Below are 26,007 nucleotides of genomic sequence, written 5' to 3' on the forward strand. Positions count from 1 at the left end.
CACTACCAGATAAACAAATATCAGAAAAAGAAATACAGGAGGAGTTAAGTAAATTAGACAAAGGAAAGCAAATGGTCCAGATGAAATTTCATGTTGGGTGCTACATGAATATGCAGAGGAGTTAAGTAGACCATTATCTTTAATATTCAAGGAATCCTTAGATCAAGGTAAACTACCTGATATTTGGAAGAAAGCGAACATTGTTCCCTGATTCAAGAAAGGAAATAGACAAAATCTGCACAACTACCGACCAGTATCACTAGCCAGTGTTGTAAGCAAGATAGAAAAGCTGGTAAGAAAAGCTTGGGTAAATCATCCAGAAGAACACAATATGATAACAGAAAGACAGTTTGGTTGTAGAAAAGGAAAATCCTGTGTTACTAATCTGTTGAGCTACTATGATACAGTAACAGAAACATAACAGAAAAGAGAATGATGGGTGGACAGTATCTATTTAGATTTCAAGAAAGCATTTGACAGAGTACCACACCAAAGACTTTTATGGAAACTGTACCATGAAGGAGGAATCCAAGGCAAACTGTACTGTTGGATGCAAGATTTTCTCAGAAAAAGGGAAATGAGAACAGTACTAAGGGGAAATTACTCATCATGGAAAGAAGTGACTAGTGGAGTTCCACAGGGCTCAGTGCTGGCACCAATTATGTTTTAAGTTTATATAAATGACATAGTTAGCAACATTGGAAATGGAAGCTATCTAAATATGTTTGCTGATGCTGCAAAAATACAAAGGAGAATTACTAACACAGACTCTTGTAAAGAGCTACAAGAAGAATTAAATAAACTTCTTGAATGGAGTAATATATGGCAAATGGAATTCAATGTGGACATGTGTCATGTAATCAAGTTTGGTAAAAGTGGGAAAAGACCTGATTGGGATTATAAGTTAGGAAGTAAAAACCTACTTACATCAGAAAGAGAGAAGGACCTAAGTGTGATTATCAATAACAAACTATCTCCGGCTCACCACATCAGTGAACAGGTACGGAACATGTATACATTGCATGCAAATATGAGAATAGCATTCACATACAGAAATGAAGACATGCTGAGAAAGATAATAACATCATTCATCAGACCAGCGCATGAGTATGCATCAGTAGTCTGGAATCCTCATCTCAAAAAACACTGATAAGACTGAAAAAGTTCAAAGGGCTGCTACAAGATGGGTACCAAGCTTAAGGGATCTAAGCTACAAAGAAAGACTAGAAAAACTAAATCTACCTACACTACAGGAGAGAAGGAAAAGAGGAGACATGATTATGCTATATAAATGCATATCAGGGAAGGAGAAATAGACATAAATGAATATATAACCTATGGGGAAGCAACAGCAAGAGGACACTGCAAAAAACTGCATAAAAAGAGAGGCGATAAAGACGTAAGGAAATCTAGTTTCCCAAATAGGGCAATTGATAAGTGGAATGCACTGCTATATGAAATACTGTGTGCCAAAACTTTTCACAAATTTAAGGATATGTATGATAAAAATGGTTTAAGACAAGGGACGGTACGAGCTTGACTCATTCCTGTAAAGATAGAATTAGGTAAGAACACACATGCACGCACGCACGCGCGCATGCATTCCTTGTCTATCCACTTTGTCATATTCTTTCTCCAAATCCATGAAGGCTACATACAACTTCTTACCTCTTCTCCAGAAACTTTTCCACTGAAGACCTAAGAATGAATATCTGAACTACACAACCTTTTCTTTCCCTAAAAAGCTCCCTGTTTTTCACCAACTAATTCCTTTGTTATTTCCCTAACTCTGTCAATAAGTATCCTACCATATGCTTTTCCTGTTACAATAAGAAGACAAATGCCCCTATGATTACCACACACTTTCTTTTCCCCTTTTCTTTGTACAGGGAAATAATTATATCTGATATCCAATCCTCCAGGACTCTGCCTTCCTCCCAGGCCAATCTGCATATCTTCCATATCCATTACTATCTTTCCCCCATGCTTCAGCATTTCACCACACACTCCATCTGTCCCTGGGGCTTTTCTCATGTTGACTTTCTTCATTGCTTCCACTACTTCCATCTACTGATTTCTTCCTCTCTTCTCACCTTCCTTCTTCACCCAGTCATTCCCCAGCCACTTATCCTTGCATCACTTTCATTCTCTAAGTTTAATGGTTCCTGAAAGTGTTCTTTCCATCTGCTCACTTTTTCCCCCTTCTCCACTGTCAATCTACCATTGATATCTCTCACTCCCAGACTGACTTCTTCAACACCCTGTCTAACTCTCTTTACTACTTTCCAGAACATTTTCATACATTCCCTCAACTTTACATTCAAATTCCTTCCAAATTCCTCATTCACTTTCTTCTTACTCTCTCTAATCTTTTCACCTCTCCTTTCCTCACTACATATAACTCTTTTCTGTCTCTCAACTTCCTCCACACCTGTGCTTCCCATCCACTCACTACAGTGCTCCCTCGTGTAACGTGGTATCGAGTAACACAGATTTGTACGTTTGTGGTAACCAACAGTCTGACTAAAAAATATATACCGCGGTCACAAACAGATATACCATGGTGAATTGTCGGGTGTCAGAGCTCTCACACTGCCTGCCAAAAGTCAAATGTCGCACGTGATGACGTCAGGCGATCGGTGCACTGTGATTGGTTGCATGACATCACAACCATATTTATCCCCATTGGCCGTTGAGGGTGTCACCATTGTTTTTTGGCGGTCTCCCTCCTTGTACCTACATCTGAGTTAGTTACTCCTGTGGTACAGAGCAATGTTACTTCTGTCAGTGCCCGTTACTAACCTAAATTTTTTTTTTTTTTTAATTAAAATAGAACCCTATAATTGCCACTCTTAATTAACGACTTCACTAATTAGTGATATCTTCCTAAAAAGGATAGTGGGAAAAATACAGAAAATAAACTGGAGGAATATGAATTGAATTGGTAAGGTCTTTCTGCCAAAAGTTAAACGTACATTTAGCGCTCATTCTTTTGTTCATTTTTGTGTGTACAGTATATGGGAAAGAGAGAGTGATGATGCAAACAGAAATGTATTCCATTATCCCCTTAATAGCCCGCGGTGTTGAACAACCCTTTACAGTACCGGTGTTAGTGACGTTGAGTTACAGTGAGCTATAAAAAACCGTGAACAATTATGGGAAGGGAACGAAGGTCACTGGTATGTTTACACGATTCCACGCTACCATCCCAAGCAGTCATCTGGTCACTTAATCTTAGATGTTTTCGCCCATACGGCACATGCACCGTAATTTTATGAATTCTTCTGTGAATCATAGTGAACCACAAGATGGGTTTAGGAAGCTAAAAAACACATTCCTAGGTGCTAGGTGCACCAGACGATTCTCTTCACATCTTTAAGAAAAGTTAATTGATTTTAGAATTCTTTAAAAATTGCTTTGGGGCCAGCCAGGGGTGCATGCAAATTTCTGAACTCATGGCCATTGAGGGGTTAAGCAATTAAGCCATACCTATGATTGTTTGTTTGCGGTACAATGGAAGAAACTTATTTACGTACTCAGAGATGGATTTTGTTTCTCAGTTTCCCAACTGTAGGTAAGGTTAGGTTTGGTTAAATCATTTGGTAGTTAAACTAGATTAGGGTAGGTTTGATTAAACACTTGGACAGTTCCTTCCGCCAGTACGCTGACGAAGTAAACGAGTTGTCACAGCCGAACAGCTAAAAACAACGGGGAAACAGATTTAACAAGAAACATTTATTTATGGGTAATTCATTACAGTATCAGTGGATCATAGGCAATGCAGTTACCGGTAAATGTCATTTTCAGGAAGGAGCAAGAATTGGCAAATCTGAAGAATTAGTGAGGGGGTTTAAAACATAACCCTTGTTAATTTGGGGGGCTTACTGTAATGTCTAGGGACCTTTCTTAGGTATTTCTAATAACTTCCTGTGTTCAAGTACTAGAGTGAATGTCAGTAGGGTGTTTTTTGGAGGGTTTGAGTGGGATTTGGTGTGAAAAACGGGACTTTTGAATATGTCCAGCCTAGGTCAAGCCTTTTATAATGGAAACATATGGAATGTACACTGCGGAAAATATACTGCGACATATGGCCAGTCAACATTATCCATGTCAAAGAAGGGAGCACTGTATATGCTTTCTTCTTTTGGGCCACAGATTCTCACCTCTTTATTCTACCATGCTGTTCCGTGCATCCCCTTTCATCTTCTCTTCAACTCATATACCACCCCACATGCTGCACAGATTTCTTCTGTAAATATCTTGCACACCCCTTCCTCCTCCCACATCTGCTCCAAATCATATTTACTCAGTTGCTCCTCAGCTTCTCTCTAATTCAGTATTCTGCCTTTTTTCCATCCTCTTGCAACCTTTCTACCCTCCTTGTATGGACTACTACTTTCTGTCCTTCTCTCCTTCTATTCCTCCATTTCATTTGAACCCTGACTTTCACCACCACCACATGGTGGTCAGAAAGTCCACTTCCCCAACCTCTGTATGTTCTTTCATCCATTACATACCTTCTCACTCTGTCATCCACATACACACAATCAGTCATTGCCTTCTGTTCGTTCAGTTCACCACGCACTCTTATCATCACTCGCCATGTATACCTGAGGATCGCTTTGTGCCTAAAGAGAGTATGGCTATCACCAACCCCCTCCCTGCACATATGACCACTAGAGCACTGCCATTATCATCCACTTCTGTAGGCACACCCCACTCACCAACTGCTCCATCCACCTTCACATTCCCTACTTTTCTGTTCATATCTTCGGTCAAAAATACTCTCTCATTCCTTTCAAACTTTAATGTGCACACTTCCACATTTGCCCAGAATAGATGAAAGAAAGTGGGAAGGCGAGACCAGTCTAAACACTATGAAATAAAACATGAGTGATACAAAGCAGAGTAATGGCTGTGTCAGTGCTTTGGCAGTGACATCATACCATGCATTCTGCACACGAGGCAGTCATTTAGAAGCAGAGAGATTGCCAGTTTGTGTTTGGGGTTCAGTAGGTTGTTTTAGAGTACTGAGTTATTCCACTTTTTTTCTCATGAAGGGGAATTTTAGGTTAGGTGATGTCTGTCTATCTATACGGTGTCCGTTCGCCCGTTCCACGCTGTATCTCAGAAACCATTTGTCAGAATTTTCCCACACTTTGTATGATTGTAGGGCCATATAGGATGTTGGTGCCCGTCTTTTTGAAATTTTGAAAAAAATCCAAATGGCCGACTTATGACCAATTTATTATTTTTCCACCCATCCATCCATCATCCAATTCTACGTTGCCCCATGAGGAGCGTAGAAGCCCGGGGCTAGGCAATTCAGTCCTGAAATTTAAGATGAGAGTGATTATTTTTGAAACTTTAAATCCTTTATATATACTTTTAACAGATAAGTTTACAGGTTGTAACGAAGTGGAATAGTTGTAGTCTTTCATGGAGAGGCATGTTATTCTGATGATCATTATAATGGATGTGAACATTGAAGATTAAAAAAAGGGGGGGTAAAAAATTTTTATTTGTAATGAATGATTATCAGTTGAGTGTTGCCTGCACAGTATTATGATACAGTATAAACCCATAGATTAATGAAATACAGTAGTGTCAACATGTCCATCTATTGCTTATCCTCTGAAGAAAATTTAGCACTGTAACCAAACTTAGGCTCATTATAGCCTCCCTACCAAACATCAGATATAACATCAACTTTTCCCCCAAGTAGTTTGCTATATTGAGGGTTTGTCACATACTGGTATATATTTCTGTAATGCAGATATTGAGTTACGTCTATCTGATAAACCAGTGTAGGTATTTGATGAACATGGGCTTAGAAATTATGATGACTCTTGAATATCAGATATAATGAACTTTAGTAGTATTTGACAACCCACTGTTTTTTGCAGTTAGTTTGTCGTGTAGAGGGTTTACTGCATTCAGACTTTATATTCTTTGTCCACATTTTACTTGGTCTAAAATTACCTTCTCTGTCTTGAATGGTAAGTTGTAATATTGTGTATATATATTGTAGTTGCCAGCTTGCACAGTGTTGGGCAGCACCACTGTACTATACACATTCACACTATTTTATTGGTCCTGGTGGGAAAGTCATCTGTTGTTGTTGCCTGACCAGTCTGTCTGGCCGAGCAGATCTGTCGACCTCAGTTAGGCGACTGCATTTTGTGGGGCCATTCTGTGGTTACAGTACAGTGCGTACACTTTGTAGGGAACCGACTTCCCCTTTTGGTAGGCATTGTCTCACCAGGGTTTGACCAGGTTCCTTCCGCATGGTAAGGTGCTAGGAAATATGAGGAAGCTATTCTCCCTGGTGGTCACTACATCTACTTGGCTCCACCCAGGGTGCACAGTGTCTCCATGTTTAGGCTCCTTGTCAGCACCAGTAAGTGAATTGTAGAGGTAAGAAATGCCACTTTCTGTCATTGGAGAAGTGACCTGCCCCTACTCAGTACTGTACCTCAGATGCATGCATAGGTGTGGAAGGCTTTAGAAGTGTGGGATGTGAAAGTGTTTATGGAAATTTGGAGGTGAAGCTCTTGTGAAATTTGGCCGTGGAGTTTGTGTGTGAGGGAGTGTCGCTGAGGAAATCTCAATAGGATGTTAACACATGAGAGTACATGGAAAACAACTACAGTAATCCCTCAATTAACTGACATAATAGAGCCAAAGGCATAGGATATAGACAGTGTCTGGATACAGAGTAATATCCTCTACTGTACCCATACCCTTCCTATACCCAACCTGTATGTACAGTACCCCTCCAAGTTTTGGCAGTGTTCTGCAGTCTTTTGGCTCTTAAGAGATCAAAACACACATTGCATTATGCAATATAATCCTAAACACTAAGAAAACAATGCATAAACAAAAGCAAACATTCATTCATTCATCACGTCATCCAGCGTTGCCCCAAAAGGAGCGTAGGAGCCCGGGGCTAGGCAAGTTGGTCCTGATATTTAAGATGAGGGTGACCAGCCTCACCTATCCCTGAGTGGCATTATGTGAGCAGTAAACCCCAACCACCCCTTGGATATAACGTGCACCAGCTCAGTCCGATTGGAGAGCCATAATTTCCCACTAAACCACCAGGTGCCATAATTCGGTCACATGGTTACCACCCAGTATAGTAAATGGTTTCATTGTGTACAGGAAAACATTTGGCTTGTCACTTAGTGCAGAGTCACCCATAGGCAGAAGGAAGAGGAGAGAATGAAAGAAAGAAAGACTGAAGGGGAAGGAAAGAAGAAAGGAAAGGGCAGACATCTGAGAGCAGCACTATATCGAGTGAGTGGATGATGAACGCCCCTCCACCCCCCCACACACACACAAAACTACCAATATGCACGACCCTACCAATATGTACAGTACCCCTTCTAATTTTAGCAGTGTTATGTTTTCTTTTGCCTCTTTAGAGACATCAAAACACACTGCAGTATGCAATATAATCCTAAATGCTAAGAAAACACTGCATCCACAAGGACAAAACCATACCTATATGCACAGTACCCCTCCTTATTTTAGCAGTGTTCTTCGGTCTTTCTGCCATATTTAGACATCAAAACACACGTAGGAATATCCAAAATAATGCTGAACACTAAAAAAAAAATGCATTAAAAAAGAAAAGAAAAGAAAAAAAAAAAAAAAGCTCATGTGTATAGTACTTCTCCTACTTTTGGCAGTGTTCTTCGGTCTTTCAGCCATATTTAGACATCAAAACACACATGGGAATATCCAGTGTAATGGAAGACACTAAGAAAACAGTGCATAAACAAAAAAAGAAAAAGCCTACAAATACTCTACTTATAATGCACAGTACCCCTTATAATTGTGGCAGTCTTCTTCGGTCTTTCAGCCATGTTGACATCAAAACACAAATGGGAATATCCATTGTAATGCGAGACACTAAGAAAGCAATGCATAAGCAACAAAAATCCACACAAAAAATCACTGAAGACTTTTGCAAAAACAGTTAAGCTTCTGGGAAACCAAGTTATGGCTGCTTTTGCAGCACAAGAAAAAAAAAAATCCATGGCCAAATATGCCCCCGGAAATTGCTTATATTGATATAAATTGTATACCATCATCTTCGCTGGTGTTTATACTATCAGTTAAGCTAATAAAACCACACAAGCCAGATGAGTAGAAGTACAGAAATGCAGTGAAAATATAATCTGTTCAAGTAAAAAATACCTTTAAATAACTTCCCAACATCCTAGCATAAAATTTTGCCCCCACCTTGCAAGAGTAAGCATGTGTCTAGATACAGAATTTCATGAGCTTTCTTGTGATGTTTTCGGAATTTTGATACAACCAATAGTTTTTTAATTTATCACCAAAAACTTTAAAACCTCACTGGTTGATGGTAATCGGTACGATGGTGGGGAAAGGTCTGAGGAACAGAGAGGGGAGGGAGATAAGCCTGGGCCCTGGCAACGGGGAGCATGGAAGGGGATGTAGGAGGGACTGGGGGAGGAGGGGAGAAGCGAGACTGGCCAGAGGACTTTCACCATTCAGTGAGGAAGCGGACAGACATTTTAAGTCAGCTTGTGGGTTGTGGTTGGTATTACTCACATGCTGGCTGTACATTACCAACGATCCTGGCTGCCGGACGACTTTGGCCATTCGATGGGGAGATGGACAGGCGTTAACAGTCAGCTGGTGAGTTGCAGTCGGTATTACAGTACCCAAGCGTCCAAGATGGTAATATTGTCGCCTGAGGGTCCCGTCTTGGACGAGAAACGTCTTGGACCAATACAAGACCTCATGAAAAAATTAATAGTGTCGTGAACTCTTCAAAAAGTGACCCTAAAAACATCAACCTAGACCTGTTTTGGCACCAAAACAAATTTCCTCACCTTGAAAGTCTGTGTTTCTGAGCTTATTATCTCCAGCTCAGTAGCCCGAGGTAGATGGCTGTGCTTCAAGGAGTAAGCAGATGGTTCCCTAGGCATGGTTATGTAAGGAGAGGCAATAGCCTAGGAGCAAACGCTGAGTGCAACACCTGGTAAATATGTCCACGATGTTCTGGTGAGGGAGACAAAAACAAAAACAAGCCTTGCCTGCTCATCACATGACCAGATGCCAATATTTTATTGGACAACAATGCAACCATGTCACTCTCCTGGGCGCGGAAACTGTGTTGGACCAGGTGATATCGTCATAGCTGTATTCTCCTTGGATTTGGGCCGTTATGAACCGTTGGTTCCATATTGGATGTATGCAACCGTATTACAGCAATATATTGGATTATTATTTATGGTCTTTGTCTTGGACGTGAAACATCTTGGACAAACCCGTCTTGGATGCGAGGATACTGTACTTGCATGCTTGTGGTATATACGTTACGAATGATCTGGCGGCCTGACACCTTTCACCATTCAGTAGGAACCTAAACGGCCATTTTAGTTCATCTTATGGGTGTTGGCCTATTACCTGCACGTGAACAGAGAGGCCAGCAAACCACCCAACGGACTTTTTTGACTTTGTAGGCCGGCTGGCCACTGAAGCCGGAACTTTTACATCTGTTTACTGACAAATAAATCCAGATATGGACCTTGTAGAGCCAAGGCATATACGAAGCATGACCAGATATGGAGCATAGAACCAAGTCCTAACGTCCTTATAAGGAGCATGACTGGATATCGAGCATCAGGATAAGTGAGGGATTACTATATCTAGAATAGCATATAATGCTTGTCAAGATAAAGTACTGTATTAGGAAAGGCTGTAGAGCCATAATACAGCGTTGTATTATTCTGCCATTGAGCTGTGGGAAATAAACTGTAAAAGGATGATGATCTCCAGCAGGTTGAGGTAGATTATCTATAATCTTGCATTGATGCCTCCAAATCTGTCATAACCCCCATCAGGCTAGTGACTTTTTTTTTTTTTTTTTTTTTTTTTTTTTTTTTTCAAAATGATTTTGTTATGCTTAGAATAGATTTTTCAGTATGAAGAATGTATTGTAGGCCATATCTTCTTTCAGTTTCTAAAAGCCTTTCATAAGCTTTATAAATTATGTGGAGACAAAAAATAAAAAGCACATCATTGTACTGAAGGGGCTAAGATTTAGGTGTGGGTAGGTAAATATGATACTGTATCAGGTATATTAGAGATATTTAAAAAAACTGCTTTACAACTGGCATTGGTAGAGTATTTTAAGCAGTTGCAGTGTTAGCATTCCAGTACTTAAGATAGTGTAATTATTAAACAATCATCCCGGACGAGGGAGGAAGGGTAAAAGGACATTGATGACAAAAAGATGAAGAAATAATAAAAAAAGGTTAAACAAGAGAGAGAGAAACTGATGAATTAAACATAGAGATGCAGTAATTTTTTTATTATGTGAACACTCCGTATCTGAACATTAGGCCTTGCCTTAATTATGGCAGTATTCGCATTTCTTTGTCGATATTCGAACATGAAATTTCCCGTCATTGCCAATTAGACAGCTTAAAAATTTAAAAAATTGGTTGGGTGGCTGGCTGGCCTCTCTGGCCACACACAAGTAATAGACCACAACCCACCAACTGAGCAAAAATGGCCATCTCCCTCCTCACCAGATGGTCAAACCCCTGGCTGCCCGGATCACTCAGACACCCTCAGCCTCACGCGAGTAATACAGACCCTAACCCACAAGCTGAGCAAAAATGGCTGTCCGCCTCCTCACCGAACAGTCAAAGTCCCCCAGCCACCAGAATCACTCGAATGCTCCAGGTTGCTGTGAATAATACAGACCCTAACCCACAAGCTGAGCAAAGATGGTTGTCCTTCTCCTCACCAAACGGTCAAAGTCCCCTGGCTGGCCAGGTCACTCAGATGCTTCCAGGCACGCATGGCTGGCCGCTTCCCTACCGAATGGTCAGAGTTGCCTGGCTGGCCAAATTACTCGGACGCTTCCTGAGGTAGTGATGTACAGTGGCTCCAGTGTTGCTGCCACCTGGCAACATTTGCCTGGCTCAACGAAATTGACCCGTACGCTCATAGGTCAGTTTGACACTTGTTACTTCTGTGCTCATAGCCAAGCGTGGGTAGAGACAGCAACACTGTGTTCACGTGGTGTTACCGCACCTCATTTCCCGCCTTTGTCTCTCAAGTGTGGACATGCTTGGCTGAGTTATAACCATGGCATCTTCCACTGTTGCATTTGTGGTGGTTCTCTACCTTCTTCAGGCCTTGATTTTCCTCTGCGGCATATCCGTGTATATGATGATGGCCCCACCACCACCCAAGAAATGAAAGAGGAAGGTTTTGACTCTGGAGAAGAGACATGATATATTCAGGAAGGTTTACGTTGGCTGGACCACCACGCATTCTGTGTGAATATGATTTTGCCTTTTCTGCTTTGTTTGATATCAAGAAATCACGAGGCCAAGGTGACTCAGTATGGACTGGACTACAGTGATGATACTTGGGAGGTTGATAAGAAGGTGATGTCTCTACCCCGTCATGCTGCCATCGACCAGTCAACTTCGGTTTGGTTCCGCCAACAATGGGATGCCGGCGTGCTTGTACAAGGGACTGAGTTGAAGATGGCAGCTGAGAAATTTGCACGCCTACACAATATGCACGACTTCAAGGCATCTGAAGGTTGGCTGTTCCGGTTCAAACTTCAACATGGACTTACTGGCCTTAAGACACATGGCAAGATTTTGGACGCGACAGCGGAGGATGTAGAGCTGTTTCGTCAGAAAGTGCAGTGCCTGATTGAGGACGAGGGCCTTGCTCTTGGTCAGGTGTACAGTACTGACCAAACTGGCCTCTTCTACCTCTCCTTGCCCCTCCAACACCCTGACAGGTGAGAGGGGGGAAGACTGTGCCTGGTCGGAAGTTGTCCAAACAGTGTGTCTTGGTTTTGTGCTTCGTCAATGCTAGCAGGATGCACCACCTCAAGGAGGTTATCTGTTGTCGGACAAAGAAACATGGTATCCCTCATGACCAAGTGAAGGCGCTCCTGATTGTCGACAGTGCCCCCTGCGCATCTGTTTAAGGAATTGGTTGCCGATAACGGTCGTATCAGATGCATATTTTTGCCGCCTAATACGACTGCTCTCATTCAACCAAAGGACCAAGATGTTATTGTGGCAGCCAAGAGACTGTACCATTGGAGGTTCCTCGACGAGGTGATGGTAGTGCTATAGGATAAGCAAGGGGTCGACAAATGTGGAGAGCGGACCTTGGAAAATCTTCAGTGTTACATCAAGGTTGCTGTGTTCAATGAGGGACTTTCAGGTGTCATCTGCTACCTAGCTGGTGATCCCTATTTCGGCCCAGACCTAGAAAAGTAACATAACTATTGTGACTATTCTATATGTCTGGATAAACTTACAATAGTTAGCAACACTATAGACCATTAAAGTCACTAAAATACTCGCTGACAAAAAATATCATGCCCATGAATGTATACTTTTGACTGGCTATTATGTATATGCGTACAATGAGCTTCCATCCGGCAATCCCTCACACACAGTCATTTCGTTGTGTTACTGATGAGTTCAGTGGAATTGGCTTTCATATCTACATTCGTATCGTCTTTTTGAGTAAGAATAGTGCTTTCTTGAAGCTTGTCATTGCCTCAGTTTTCTGAAATTAAATATTTGCCAAATACTGCCACTTGACATCTGTTTCCACACGCCATAGGCGACCGTCCCTATGGCGGGATAAAACATACAGTAGCTCACTTTTCGCTACCTCTCGGTGAAGGCGGATGTGTACACGGTTCATTTACTAGCCCATTATGGCGATTAACCAAGGTTTCGAAGTCCAATATTTGCATGATTCGTATGATGTACCTTGATTTATACAATGAGGATACAAAAAAGACAATTACAAATTAGTGTAGTGCTGCTACTTGAGCGTGTTATTTTCTTCACTATGAGGACGTAAATAATTTTATTCCTTATTCCGACGACTTTGTTCAGCTCAGGAGAGACTGAACTGGATGATACAGCTTCATTAGCCCCTTTCAGTATGAGTATTCTAAATGGTAAATTGTTTGGCAGCAAGAATAAAACTGTATATCATCAGACTGAAAAAGTTAGACTTTGACATCATTTTCTCTTTCAGAGGCTTACCTGATCATTTGGTACATGTTTTATTATTTATTTTACCATCCCTTCCAAAAATTAAAGGAACATACACGATACTAAATGGCACAGGAGACTTCATACGACTTATATTAAACATGCCACCGGGAAGGCAGTTTGTTCTGGTCTGAATGTGTATTTTCTTGGAAGTATGCACTTACAGGTTAACAGGTAGCTAGGAATAAGAAATGTAGAAACTGTAGCAACTGCAAAATAAGTGTGTAGTCACAATGGTAAGAGTTTATGAAAAAAGAAATGGATAAGAAAACACTTTTATCACAAAACAATATTCAGCATTTATTAGGTAACAGCATGCAGTGATGCTCTCTGGTGTCTATCCTTTCCTTTCCTCCTTCCTTCTTTCTTTCCCTCCTCTTCTGTTCTTTATTTAATTCCTTCCTCATCCTTATGTCAACGGGTTACTACATTCTCTCTTCTATCTTTCCTTCATTCTTTCCTCTTCTTTCTGCCCATAGGTGACTTTACACTGAGTGACAAGCCAAATGGTTTCCTGTACACGTTAGGTAGCAGCACATTAAGAACCTGACCCTTCGCCAACCACATTCTACTTCTTCTCCAACCATGTTTAGCCTTCGTCTGTTTTTGTAAACACTCTCGGTGGCCTTTTCTCAAATCCGGGACTGTCCCTCTGGTGCACATGCACGAGTGTATTGGAGAAATGTTGAGGTAAAATTTACAAACTATTAAATTACAGGTAAGACAATGACTGTCATGTCGAAAATCGGTGTTAAGAATGAATAATGGTCGGGACCTCAGGTATGTATGGGATCAGCTACAGTATCCAACAATCAAAATAGCATTTATGCAAAGAGAATTGTGAAGTACTAACATTTAAGAAGCGAGTCTACCATCGTAACTCATGAAATTGCACAAATTAAAAAGGTCATTCATATTGGTTGTGAGTTTTCTAAGTAGTATTTTATTATTCTCAATGATATATGCCATTACTATATCTCACAGTTCGACAAGGGAGTAAAAATAATCCACAAATATTACATGCATAGTAACTGGGAAAGAGCTGCCTAGACTGAATTCAGTAGCAGACAACGCGCTGAAAATTCCCCATAGTGGTTGGTCTTGTCTCCTTCATGGATTCGAGGCCTCACACAGCTTTGAGGGATTTGATGTGGACGATTTTCACCTTCGTCTGTGTACGGCAGGTGAGGATGTGGATGTCGGCATGTGAGGGAATGGTTGGATGACGATAGCAGCAATCCTAGTTACTAGATGTTGCCTGAGGAAATCGCCACTGCTGTTTCTGCAGGGCCAACAGAGGACAGCGACAAGGATGAGGACCCTGACTCTGAGCACCCTGGCACTCCACCACCCTATTACTCACATGTCTTGGTGCACCATGTGTTGGCATAGAGCAGGTGCTCGAATATGCTGAGCACCCACACTGCGACAGGGAGTTGGTGCCACCCAAGCTGACGATAGATCTGCGGGAAGGCAGGGACACTGTCATCCTACATCAGAATCATCGCACCTGTCACCAGTCCAGGATCGACTTGTTTTTCAAGCCTACCACCCCCACGTGTGTGAGCCCGTTCTTCCCACCTCCGTGTCCCCAGTCTTCACTTTCGGACCCACAACCGAGCACATCGACAGCTGTTGAGTCACCATTAGACATGAGCTTGCAGCTGTCTTCAGTCTCCTGAGTGGATGGGCCTCCATCATCTTGCCACACGTCCCCACTCATTGCCCAGCTCCAGCAGATGGAGAAGGATGAGGTGTTTAATATTTGTCACGTGATTTTATTAGCCACAAGACCACATGGGATTAGTCCTGTACACCAGTCAGAGGTCAGCAGGTTACGACGCCTGTCCGCCGTTCACTGATCGGCAAGTGCAGTGAACTTCCGATAAACCAGAATGCAATGGTTCGGAATTTTCAGCCCAGGGTCATTTTTAGCTTTTTTGAGTAAAAAATCAAGAAAAATCGGAAAAAAATGGAAAAATATCAATGGTACTACTGTACCACCCCAACACTACTAGCACTAATGTGACCTCAAACAGCCTATATCTCCACTATATTACAAAGGTAAGTATAGAAAACTATCATTTTTTAATTATTTTATTATTATTATTTTTTTTTTTGGGTGTATTTTGAACATTTGCTGGTACTTGTCTGATAGTCAGGAAAATCTGATAATCCGGAAGGTCCATGGGCTAGTGCATTCCGGATTAAAGGACTTTTACTTTACAGTACACTACTTTATTAAAATTCATTTTACAACTTTCTAATTCATTTATTTATTTGTGGATTTGTATTGTTTATGCATTGTTTTCTTAGTGTCTGGCATTATATTGGATACTCCCATGTGTGTTTTGGTGTCTGAAGAATATTGCCACAGTTAGAAGGGATACTGTACACCCTCTCAGAAAAGTATCAGCACTCTTACAGCACATATTATTCTGAAACATGGATGAAGCATTGTGATATATGGGGCATCCTGTAGTTATTAGTGCAGATATTATATTTCGTAATTATTAGAACTCAAACTTGCAAAAAGTTTCACTTACTGGGTGGTATATGTTTTGAGGCACCACATTTATAGACTCATGTGTGTCTGCAGAAGTTGCTCATTTTCTTAACTATCACACCCAACGGTGCCGATACTTTTTTGGGAGAGTGTACGTATAGTTTAGGTATAGATAGGATATAGGTAGGTAGGATGTTGCTCCGTGTCCAGATTTTGTCCATATCTGGACGTACCAATGGCTCTGTTATGTTGGATGATTGAGGGGTTACTGTAATTAAAAATAAGGCTAATTTTTGTTTGTCACCATACATAATACGTTTTTTTAGACAAACGCCTGAAGAGATCACAGCTGATGACCTTGCAGTGGCCGTCCCTGGGGAGTGCCTGTTTCCAGAATTATGTGCTGAGAACGAAGAGGCGTCACATGAGGAAGAAAAAGGGATCCTGGTGTACACAGATGGCAATGAAGGTAACATTTTACGAATCTGCCTTGTGTGTTGTATGCTACTATGTAATTATTTATTGTTCTAAAGAAAAAAGGAGTAGATTGTAGCACCAGCTGATCAGGGCGGAACTTCTGAAGAGAATGGGAATGCTGGTGATAGGGAGAGCTGGAGCTTCCATGTCACTAGCCATCAGGATATCCTGACCATCCCCCTTTGCTGACATTTTTCAGTTTGACACTTACATGAAGAGTAGGAGAGCATACTCTCCAAAATGCGTTTTTTTCTCTAACTGGCACATGCATTACTCTACATATTCTTTACATTCCACCCAAAATACCCCACTGCATCACAGGGGTTGACACCAGCAAGGACATGCAGCCAGAAAACTTTTCCCCCAATACCTAGTAGCGGACCTGATGGGGAGGCATGGTGCAGGCTCTGCCAGCACAGTTTTGGGATTGGAATGAGATACTGCTTGGATCTTTGTCAGAGAGTACAGGGCATTGCAGTTCCAGGCTGCTGCTTCTACCCAATAAAGAGGGGCCTGAACCTGGGATTAGTGCCCCAGGAGATTGCCCTGTCAGTGGGTGTACAATGGTGGGGCAGCCAAATTGCCTAGGCGCGCTTGGTGGCTGTCCATGTAGCTGTCCTGGCAGGGTGTCCTGAGGCCACTACCACAGTCACTGGTCATGGCAGGTAGCCTATGGTTCTCAGGTCCCATGCCTGGAGTGTTTGCATAGGCAGGACCTGTGTTCTGTCATTCCATTTATTTACCTGATATGGTTTGTTAGTCTACTGATAGTTTATGTTATTTTATTAGAACTAAAATGATTTAGTATATTAGTATATATTTAATTTTTTAACTTTAGGGTAGCTCTACATCAAGTGGCAAGCCAAATGATTTCCTGTAAACCAGGAAAGCATTTACAACGCTGGGTGGTAACCTTATAACCAGCCGACACGTGTCCCTATGTGACAGCAAGTGGGTTGGCGGAGGGTTAATGCCTCTCCTCAGAAAACAGCTAACTAAACAGATGAACAAGAAGCCTTGGACCAGGACTGACCAAAAGTTGACAACTAAGGACTGAAAAAAGGACATGATACTGATGGCGACATGGAATGTAAGGGGTGCAAATGATGAGGTGAAAGAGAGAGATTGTCCAGGTGCTTGAGGGTGCGAAAGTGGATGTATGTGGATTAACTGAAACTAAATGGAGAGCAGAGAGTGTGAGAGAATGGGAGTATGGATGGGGTATATGTGCAGCAGTAGGTGAGAGTGAGAGGGCAAAAGAAGGAGTGTGTATTGTTGTGAGTAACAGATGGAAGGAGAATATAAGAGAGTATGGATCAGTTGGCTCAAGGAATGTGTGGGTAAGGCTCAAAGTTGGACTATAAATGTGGGCGATTGTGTGCATGTACAGTATGCGCCAACGCAAGATCGTGCAAGCAGAGTGAGAGAAGAATTCTGGACAAATGTGGAAGTGTGCATGGAAAAGTTTGAAAGGAATGAGAGAGTGTTTTTGATTGGTGATGTAAATGGTAAAGTAGGGAATATGAAGGGGGATAGAGTAGTTGGTGCGTAGGGTGTGCCTGCTGAGATAGATGAGAATGGCAGTGCTTTAGTGGACATTTGTGCTGGGAGGGGGTTGGTGATGGCCAGTACCTTCTTCAGGCACAAAATGATCCACAGGTATATGTGGCAAGTGATGAGAAGGGTGGGTGGTGAACTAAATGAAAGGAAGGCAATGATTGATTATGTGTGTGGATGAAAGGATGCGAAGATGTTTAATGGATGCAAGAGCATGTAGAGGTTGGGGGAGTGGACTTTCTGTGGGTGGTGAACTGAATGAAAGGAAGACAATGATTGATTATGTGTGTGTGGATGAAAGGATGCAAAGATGTGTAATGGTTACAAGAGCATATAGAGGTTGGTGGAGTGGACTTTCTGACCACCACTTAGTGGTGGTCAGAATCAAGGTCCAAGTAAAATTGAGAAATAGAAGAAGGGAAGGATGGGAGGAAGGAGTAGATGCATGGAGAGTGGAAAGGTTACAAGAGGATGAGAAAAAGGCAGAATATAAGAGAGAAGTGGAGGAACGATTGGGTAAATATGAATTGGAGCAGATGGGAGATGTGAAAGGTGTGTGCAAGATATTCACAGAAGAATCTGTGCAGCATGTTAGGTAGTGTGTGGGGCGAAGAGAAGATGAAAGGGGGTGCAAGGAACAGCATGATGGAATGAAAAAGTGAGACAGGCTGTGGCACAAAAGAAGAAAGCATACAATGAATGGATGAGAAATAGGGACTTGGATGGAAGACAGAGTTATATGTAGAAAGGAAGAGAGAGAAGTGAAAAGATTAGTAAGAAGAGAGTGGATGAGGAATTTGGAACGAATTTGAGTGTAAAGTGGAGGGACTGTAAGAAAATGTTCTGGAAAGAGGTAAAGAGAGTTAGACAGGGTGGCAGTGAAGTTAGTAGGGGAGTGAAAGATAAAATGGTAAATTACTAGTGGTGAAGGGAGAAGAAGTGAGCAGATGGTGAGAACACTTTAAGGAATTGTTGAACGTAGAGAATGAAAGTAATGCGAATATAAGTGGCTGGGGAATGGCTGGGAGAAGAAGGGAGGTGAGAAGACAGAAAGAAATCAGCAGGATAGAAGTTGTGGAAGCAGTGAAGAAAGTCAAAATGAGGAAAGCCCAAGGAATTGATGGAGTGTGTGGTGAAATGCTGAAGCATGGGGGAGAGATAGTAGTAGAATGGATGTGGAAGATGTGCAGATTGGCCTGGGAGGAAGATATATGGTGAAATGCTGAAGCATGGGGGAGAGATAGTAGTAGAATGGATGTGGAAGATGTGCAGATTGGCCTGGGAGGAAGGTAGAGTCCCAGAGGATTGGAAGTCAGGTATAATTATTCCCTTGTACAAAGGGAAAGGGGAAAAAGAAGTGTGTGGTAATCATAGGGGCATTTGTCTTCTTAGTGTAATAGGGAAAGTACAGTATATGTAGGATACTTATTGACAGAGTTAGGGAAATAACAGAGGAATTATTTGGAGAAGAACAGGGAGGCTTTAGGAAGGGAAGAGGTTGCGTAGATCAGATATTCATTCTTAGATCTTTAATGGAAAAGTTTCTAGAGAAGGGAAAGAAGTTGCATGTGGCTTTCTTGGATTTGGAGAAAGCATATGACAGGGTGGATAGACAAGGACTGTGGAAAGTATTAAGAATATATGGAGTAGAAGGGAAGTTGTTGAATGCCGTGAAGAGTTTGTATGACGGTGCTAAGGCTGCAGTGCACGTGGATAGTGAACTGAGTGAATTTTTCTATTTGAAGGTTGGGTTGAAACAGGGATGTGTCATGTCTCCATGGTTGTTCAATCTGTACATGGATGGGGTTATAAAAGAGATTCAAGGTAGGGAAGTGGATGTTGGATTGGCCCTAGTGAGAGAAGGCAGTGTTTGGAAACTCCCTGTACTGTTGTTTGCAGATGATACTGTCTTGTTAAGTGAAGATGAAGGGGGAAACAAGTCATGAGTGAAAGCAGTGGATATGAGTTATTTAAGAGGAGCCTGTGGAGTCACATGGAGAGACAAACTGACAAATGAGGGTGTAAAGGAGCATTGTGGTGTGGATGTGGATGTGATAGGAAGCGTTAGGAGAAACACATTGAGGTGGTTTGGACATGTGAAAAAGATGGAGAGTAGGAGACTGACGAGGAGAGTGTATGTGAGTGAGGTGGAGGGGGAGAGAGGGAGGGGGAGGCCAAGGATGAGATGGAGGGATGGAGTGGTGAGGTATATGAGAGAGGGGGGTGTGAGTTGGGAGCAGGGCAGTGAAATGGCAGGGGACAAGGTGACGTGGAGGTGATTTGTTTGTGGCCACCCCGTAAGGGATTAAGGCATCTGGCAGTAGATAGGTAGATCGAACTGTATTTCCCACAAAAAGTATAGGGTGGGTATTCTTAAATGGGAAAGTGAAAACAGAGGATTATGAGGACACTCAGCAGTGCCCATTAAAATAAATAGCACAATTATTTGCTCATCATTCAGACTCTAAAAAGATCACAACTACTCCATGGGACTGGGGAGAGGAAGTATATACTACATAATATGTATTCCCAGCAGGTGGCGGTGGCTGAATCAGTAGAGAGGCGGCCTGCAGTCCTGATGGACCTAGGTTCGAATCCCAGCTGGGGCAGGGAACTGTTTAAAGATTTGAATTTCATAAAAAGCAGACTTTCCTGATCTACCAGAGAACCCACTGACATGTCGTAAAAATACCTCCGCTAATACCAATACACCAGTCGTGTATGAGACAGTCTTAGCATGTATTCAATATGGATGGTGGGTGTTAGAGTCAAAGTGGTGACATGTGGAGGTGTAGGAGGACTACAATGCCTTGGGATAGGCTACTGCCCCCGAGATATAGGCCCTGAAGCCTTTGCCCAGACTCGGGGGGGGGGGGAAATCTAGAAGGAATGAGAGGAGCTGCTTGAAGCTTATATTATCTTGGTACAGTAAAAGTCCCATAATCTGAACGACAGGGAACTGAGGGTTTTAATTTTTTTTTTTTTTTTTTTTTTTTTTTTTTTTTTTTTTAACTGCTTGGAGGGAGCTGCCATAGCTAGCTGCTGCTTCATGATCTAATGAGTTTTTCTCCCCAGTCACATCAATCACCCAGATCCCATGCCGAAGTATAAAATTGTGATGCCATTCATCAGGGAATCTTGCATCAGTGTCTATTTCCATATCTTTGCAATACTGTGTAGCCTTCTTGATGATCATTAAACCTGATATGGGCCTAGGCATGCCTTCAGCACGTTTAGCTGTAAACCATGTGTACATTGCTTCATCTGGTTTTCCAAATTTTGGTAGTTTCATAGTTTTTTTTTACCTAACCAGCAACCATTGACCCTCTACCTGTTGCAAACTTTGTCAGTTTATCCTTCGCTGCCACAGTATTCGAGATTGTTGAGGCCCCAGTGTTAAAGCTCCATTATCTTCCAACGTTCATCACCACGCTTGACTTGTGTTATCACCTTGAGTTTATCACTTATTGTTAGTCACAGGCTTCTGTGTAGCAGTTTTTTTCCCACCATAACTAGTAGAAGATGTGGGAGCCACTGCTACTTTGTTGTAGTCGCTTATTGGTCCGAAAGTCAAGTGGAATTATCGGAAGGGCGTCAGACTGGGCACAAGTGTAAACTGAAAATAGTGGGCAAGTGCTGTCCTTCCCACTTGCTTCCACTCCTCGCCGCAAAGGGGATTTCAGCACTGCCTAAAAAACTTCGGAGTACAGGAATACCCCGGTTTAGCAATGCAATTGGTAAAGTAAAACCCCATCGTTAGGCAGGGTATCATATCTCGGGGTAGATTTAATATGTAAAGTATAGGGATGCGTTTTTGAGCGTTGGGTTTCCTCCCTAACCAAGTCCTAAACCCACCCAAATGAGTCTAAAAACAAGTTTAAAGCCAATCAGAATGGCCCAATAGCTGTAAAAGAAGCTAGCTTAAGCCTAACACTTGTAAATAGTGTAACTCATTAAAACCAACAAATAAAATCTGAAAATTGTCAAATGTCTATCTATCTATCTATCTATTGCCAGACGCCTCAATCCCGTTTGGGGTGGCCACAAACAAATCGCCTCCAAGTCGCCCTGTCCCCCGCCATTTCACTGCCCTGCTCCCAACTCACACCCCCCTCTCTCATATACCTCTCCACCCCATCCCTCCATCTCATCCTCGGCCTCCCCCTCCCTCTTCCCCCCTCCACCTAACTCACATACACTCTCTTCGTCAGTCTTTCACCCTCCATCCTCTCCACATGGCCAAACCACCTCAGTGTGTTCCTCATAACGCTTCCTATCACATCCACATCCACACCACAACGCTCCTTTATATCCTCATTCGTCAGCCTGTCTCTCCACGTGACTCCACAGGCTCCTCTTAAATAACTCATTTCCACTGCTCTCACTCTTGACTTGTGTCCTGAGTGAGAGCAGTGGAAATGAGTTATTTAAGTCTGGAAAAAATGAAGCTTAGTAAAATGTATCCCCAGATTACAATGTTCACCCCACCCATGGCTAAAACACATTAATCTAAGTCAAAAAACTGTTTATAAATCAACCTAAACAGACAGTTTTAGTATAAAATGTCATCAAAATTGAAAAAAAAAAAAAAAAAAAAAAAAATTATTATTAAACCGGGGTTTGGTTGTCGTTAGGTGGGGTATGGTGGTATTTCTACCCCGATCGTTAAGCCAGGGCATCGCATCTAAGGGTATCATATATCGAGGTATACCTCCCTGTACTGGGATAGCCAGGTTATTGATGGTCGGATTAAAGGACATTTACTGTATTGTATTGTGATATAGTTAACTGAATACTCATCATTTATTGGGCTATACAGTTCAGGACACAAGCAGGGGAAATAGGATTGGGATTTTGCCCTTTGACCTTGGAGTCATGTGTACTCACTGGTAACATATTTGTCTTTCAGTCTACATGTGCCTTCGAGTCTGGACATGCTTGAGTCAGTGCTTACTGGCACTTTAAATGTCCACCACAACTCTGGTTCTGAACCTTTGACTTTGGGCACTGCAGATCAGGAGATGACCATGTTACTGCTGAACCATCATGGCTCCAATGCAAAGCACAAGTGCATATAAATTTGAAAAGACACTTCTCTCTACAGTGCCTTCTTTCCTTTAGATGAAATATACATAACACTTTTTTCTTCTTCTCATTATGAAACTGGTGCATCCAGTAACTATATTTTTATGCTGTCATAAAAGTTCTGTATACATTGGAGTCATACAGATTTATAACCAGAGTGATTATTTCCACTTAGATAAATATATATGGTTGAAAGGAGACTGGCATCCTTTGGAGAGGGTACTGAACATCACATCACCAAAGTCTGGATGGGTCCAAGTAAGTTCATTATTATTACAGTATTATTGTTATTATTATTGTGTGGTTGGTGGGGACACTCACCATCCACTCACTCGATGTAGTGCTGCTCTCAGATGTCTCCCTCCTCCATCCTTCTTTCACTCCATCCTCTTCTGTCACTCTTTCCTTCATTCTTTCCTCGTCCTCTGCCTGCAGATGACTTTACACTCCCTCTTCTGTCTTTTTTTCCTTTATTCTTTCCTCTTCCTTCTGCCTATGGGTGACTAAACTGAGTGACAAGCCAAATGATTTCCTGTACACCAGGAAACCATTTACTGTGCTAGGTGGTAACCATATAACCAAATTTTGGCGCCTGGTGGTTTAGTGGGTAAATACGGTGCTCCAGTCGGATTTAGCCGGTGAAGGTTTATATGCAAGGGATGGTTGTGGTTTATTGCTCACATAATGCCACTCAGGGATGAGAGAGGCTTGTCACTCTCATCTTAAATGTCAGGACCAACTTGCCTAGCCCCGGGCTCGTACGCTTCTCATGGGGCAACGTAGGATTGGGTGATGAATAGGTGGATGGATTATTATTATTGCTATTACTCTTACTCTTATAATTACTGTATTATTATTATTATTATTTTTATTATTATGACTATTTATTTTTAAATGCCCTGACGACATATCACAATGTTCGTTTGGGCTGGCCATGACAAAAATGTCTCTAAACTTATCCTTGTTGGGATCTTTTTCTATTCCAAAAGCTTCACTTCCGTACACTCCTCATATATTCAGTATGTCCCCTTAACACTCTTTGACCTTCACTTTTGTATTGTCTGCATATTTATTCTTCATTTGTGCATCTCCCAGTAACTCCATATTTTCAGATAACTATTCTTGTGTCCTCCAAATATTGTCTGTATTTCACTCCCATAAAGCAGAATTGGTCCAAACACTTTTAGGCAGGAATCATATCCATTCACCATTGCCACATCAGGAGCATAGGGACCTGGGGCTGGGCTACTCAGTGCAGACATTTAACCACTAAATGGCCGCCGGCATCAAACGATGCTTTACCAGAGCGTTTCCAGCAGCGTTGATGCAGCGTGACCAGTAAAATACTGAAGAATTTTGGAAAGTGAACGAATGTCTGGGACATGTTGACACTGACCTACCCAAGCCTCCCAAGCACCCAAGCTGTCAGTTCAGCATGTGACACAGTGATGAGTGGATGTCTGATTCTCACTCCTCTCATGGCCACCACTCCCTTGCACGGCAGCCCTCAGCGCACTCGCGCAAGACCCTTACAGGCCTTGAAATCAGGGCTGAACTCTTCGCTAGGGGTGGTAAGCATGACGATGACAGAATTAGCATGGATGAAGAACTTGAGAGTAGCCTTGATGACATGCCTGACTAGGACACTGACAAGTGGTATGAAACATCACCAAAGGAAGACGATGATGACGATGACTCTGATGACACTGGCAATGATGTTCCACCTCTTTCCCTGTTGCGCCACCTCCTAAGAAAAAGAAGGTGGCAATGCAATTATTTCCTGCCGAAAAGGATAAGGAGGAGACAAGCACATCACAGCAAGATGTGCCGCAGGCACAGGAGCAGTGTGCATATTCCTCCTCCCATGCTCCACTGTTACCATCGCATCCCTCTACCTCACGCGCCCTCTTACCATCCCACGCTGTTGCACCACATGAGCCAGCACCAGAGCCATCCTCCTCAGCACCGGTAACCATGTCAGTCCCTCGGCCTTCACGGCAGGTGTGAAAACTTGTCGCAAAACGTGCCCACCTCAGAAGGCACTTCAACCAGCGGTTGGAGGTACAGGCTTCCCCTTTCTGAGCAGCCTACGCGTCACATGGACACTTACCACTGACATCAGACTGAGCACATTTACGTTTGATGACAGTTACTCGGGTGTACAGTACTTGACACAGCAGAACTGACGGCCAACAGTTCAGTGCTAAGTTTGTTTCTATTATTCTTTGATGAGCATTAATGATGCTGATTGAGACGGATGCAAACTGCTTTTTCTACAAGACAGCTGTTGACGAAGGACAAGAAGGGACCTACATGATACGATTTTGAATTGACATGACAATGCCTTCCTTGTACAGTACGTGTTCTTGGCGCTGACGATGTTGATGCCTGTGGTGAATAAACATTCCATTGTCGATTACTAGATGACTGATGTTCTGACACATGTCAATGTATTCGGCAAACACATGTACCAGAACATCCTGTGGTTCCATCATTTCTAAGACAGCACTACCATGGATCTGTTAGCCAGTTTGGGCAAGATCAGGCCTGTTTGGGAGAACCTTGAAGGCAAAGCAAAATGCTACTTGGGGGCTTTTCAGAAGGTTGTGATCGATGAGTTGCTCGTTATTCCGTGGCCATGTTTCTTTCAGACAGTACATCACATCGAAACGTCATCATTTTGGCATAAAGTTATTTGTACTGTATGATTGTTATACAGGTGTTGTCTTGGATATGATAATATGCACCGGGATAGTGACTGAAATCCCACATAATGATCGTCTTGGCATTTCTGGAGCAGTAGTGAAACAAATGATGGAAAATTATGTGGGTAGAGGTCACATACTCTACGTAGATAATTGGTAAACCTCTTAAGAACTGGCATTGCACTTGCTTGCCAAGAACATTGGCTTGTGTGGCACAGTGTGATCAAACAGAAGTGGCATGTCAATGTCCAGTAAAGAGCAAGAGAGAGGCACTGTGGAGATGTAACGAAGCACTGATCTTCTTGCCCTGTGTTGGCACAACAGGTGTGATGTGTACATTGACTTGATATTAACTGTGCACATTGGAGCTCTCGCTGACCCGCAGAAAGTAGGTTGTGTGACAGGTGAATGCATTCGAAAGCCAGATGCAGTCACAGACTACAATCATAATATACACTTGGTTGATAAGAGCAACATGCAAATTGGTAGTGTGGAGTGCATTCGTCATTGTGCCAGGTGGTATAAGAAACTTTTTTTTCCACTCAGTAGACATGTGCATTCTGAATGCACATCATTACTA

At 42.3% G+C, this 26,007-nt stretch overlaps 1 protein-coding gene across 1 annotated transcript in view; it reads left to right on the top strand.

Annotated features, from left to right (window-relative positions):
* The window catches only part of LOC145404402 (uncharacterized), a 63,963-nt gene that overhangs the window by 19,994 nt on the left and 17,962 nt on the right, over positions 1-26,007 (top strand). Inside the window, exons 3-4 of the mRNA XM_080275918.1 lie at positions 15,930-16,072; positions 22,898-22,980. Coding sequence (XP_080132044.1) covers positions 15,930-16,072; positions 22,898-22,980 — 226 coding nt within the window. The remainder of the gene's footprint in view (positions 1-15,929; positions 16,073-22,897; positions 22,981-26,007) is intronic.

This window comes from Coenobita brevimanus, chromosome 63 (assembly GCF_032717465.1).
Source record: "Coenobita brevimanus isolate Jiangsu-jjx chromosome 63, ASM3271746v2, whole genome shotgun sequence".
Taxonomy (NCBI): Eukaryota; Metazoa; Arthropoda; class Malacostraca; order Decapoda; family Coenobitidae; genus Coenobita; species Coenobita brevimanus.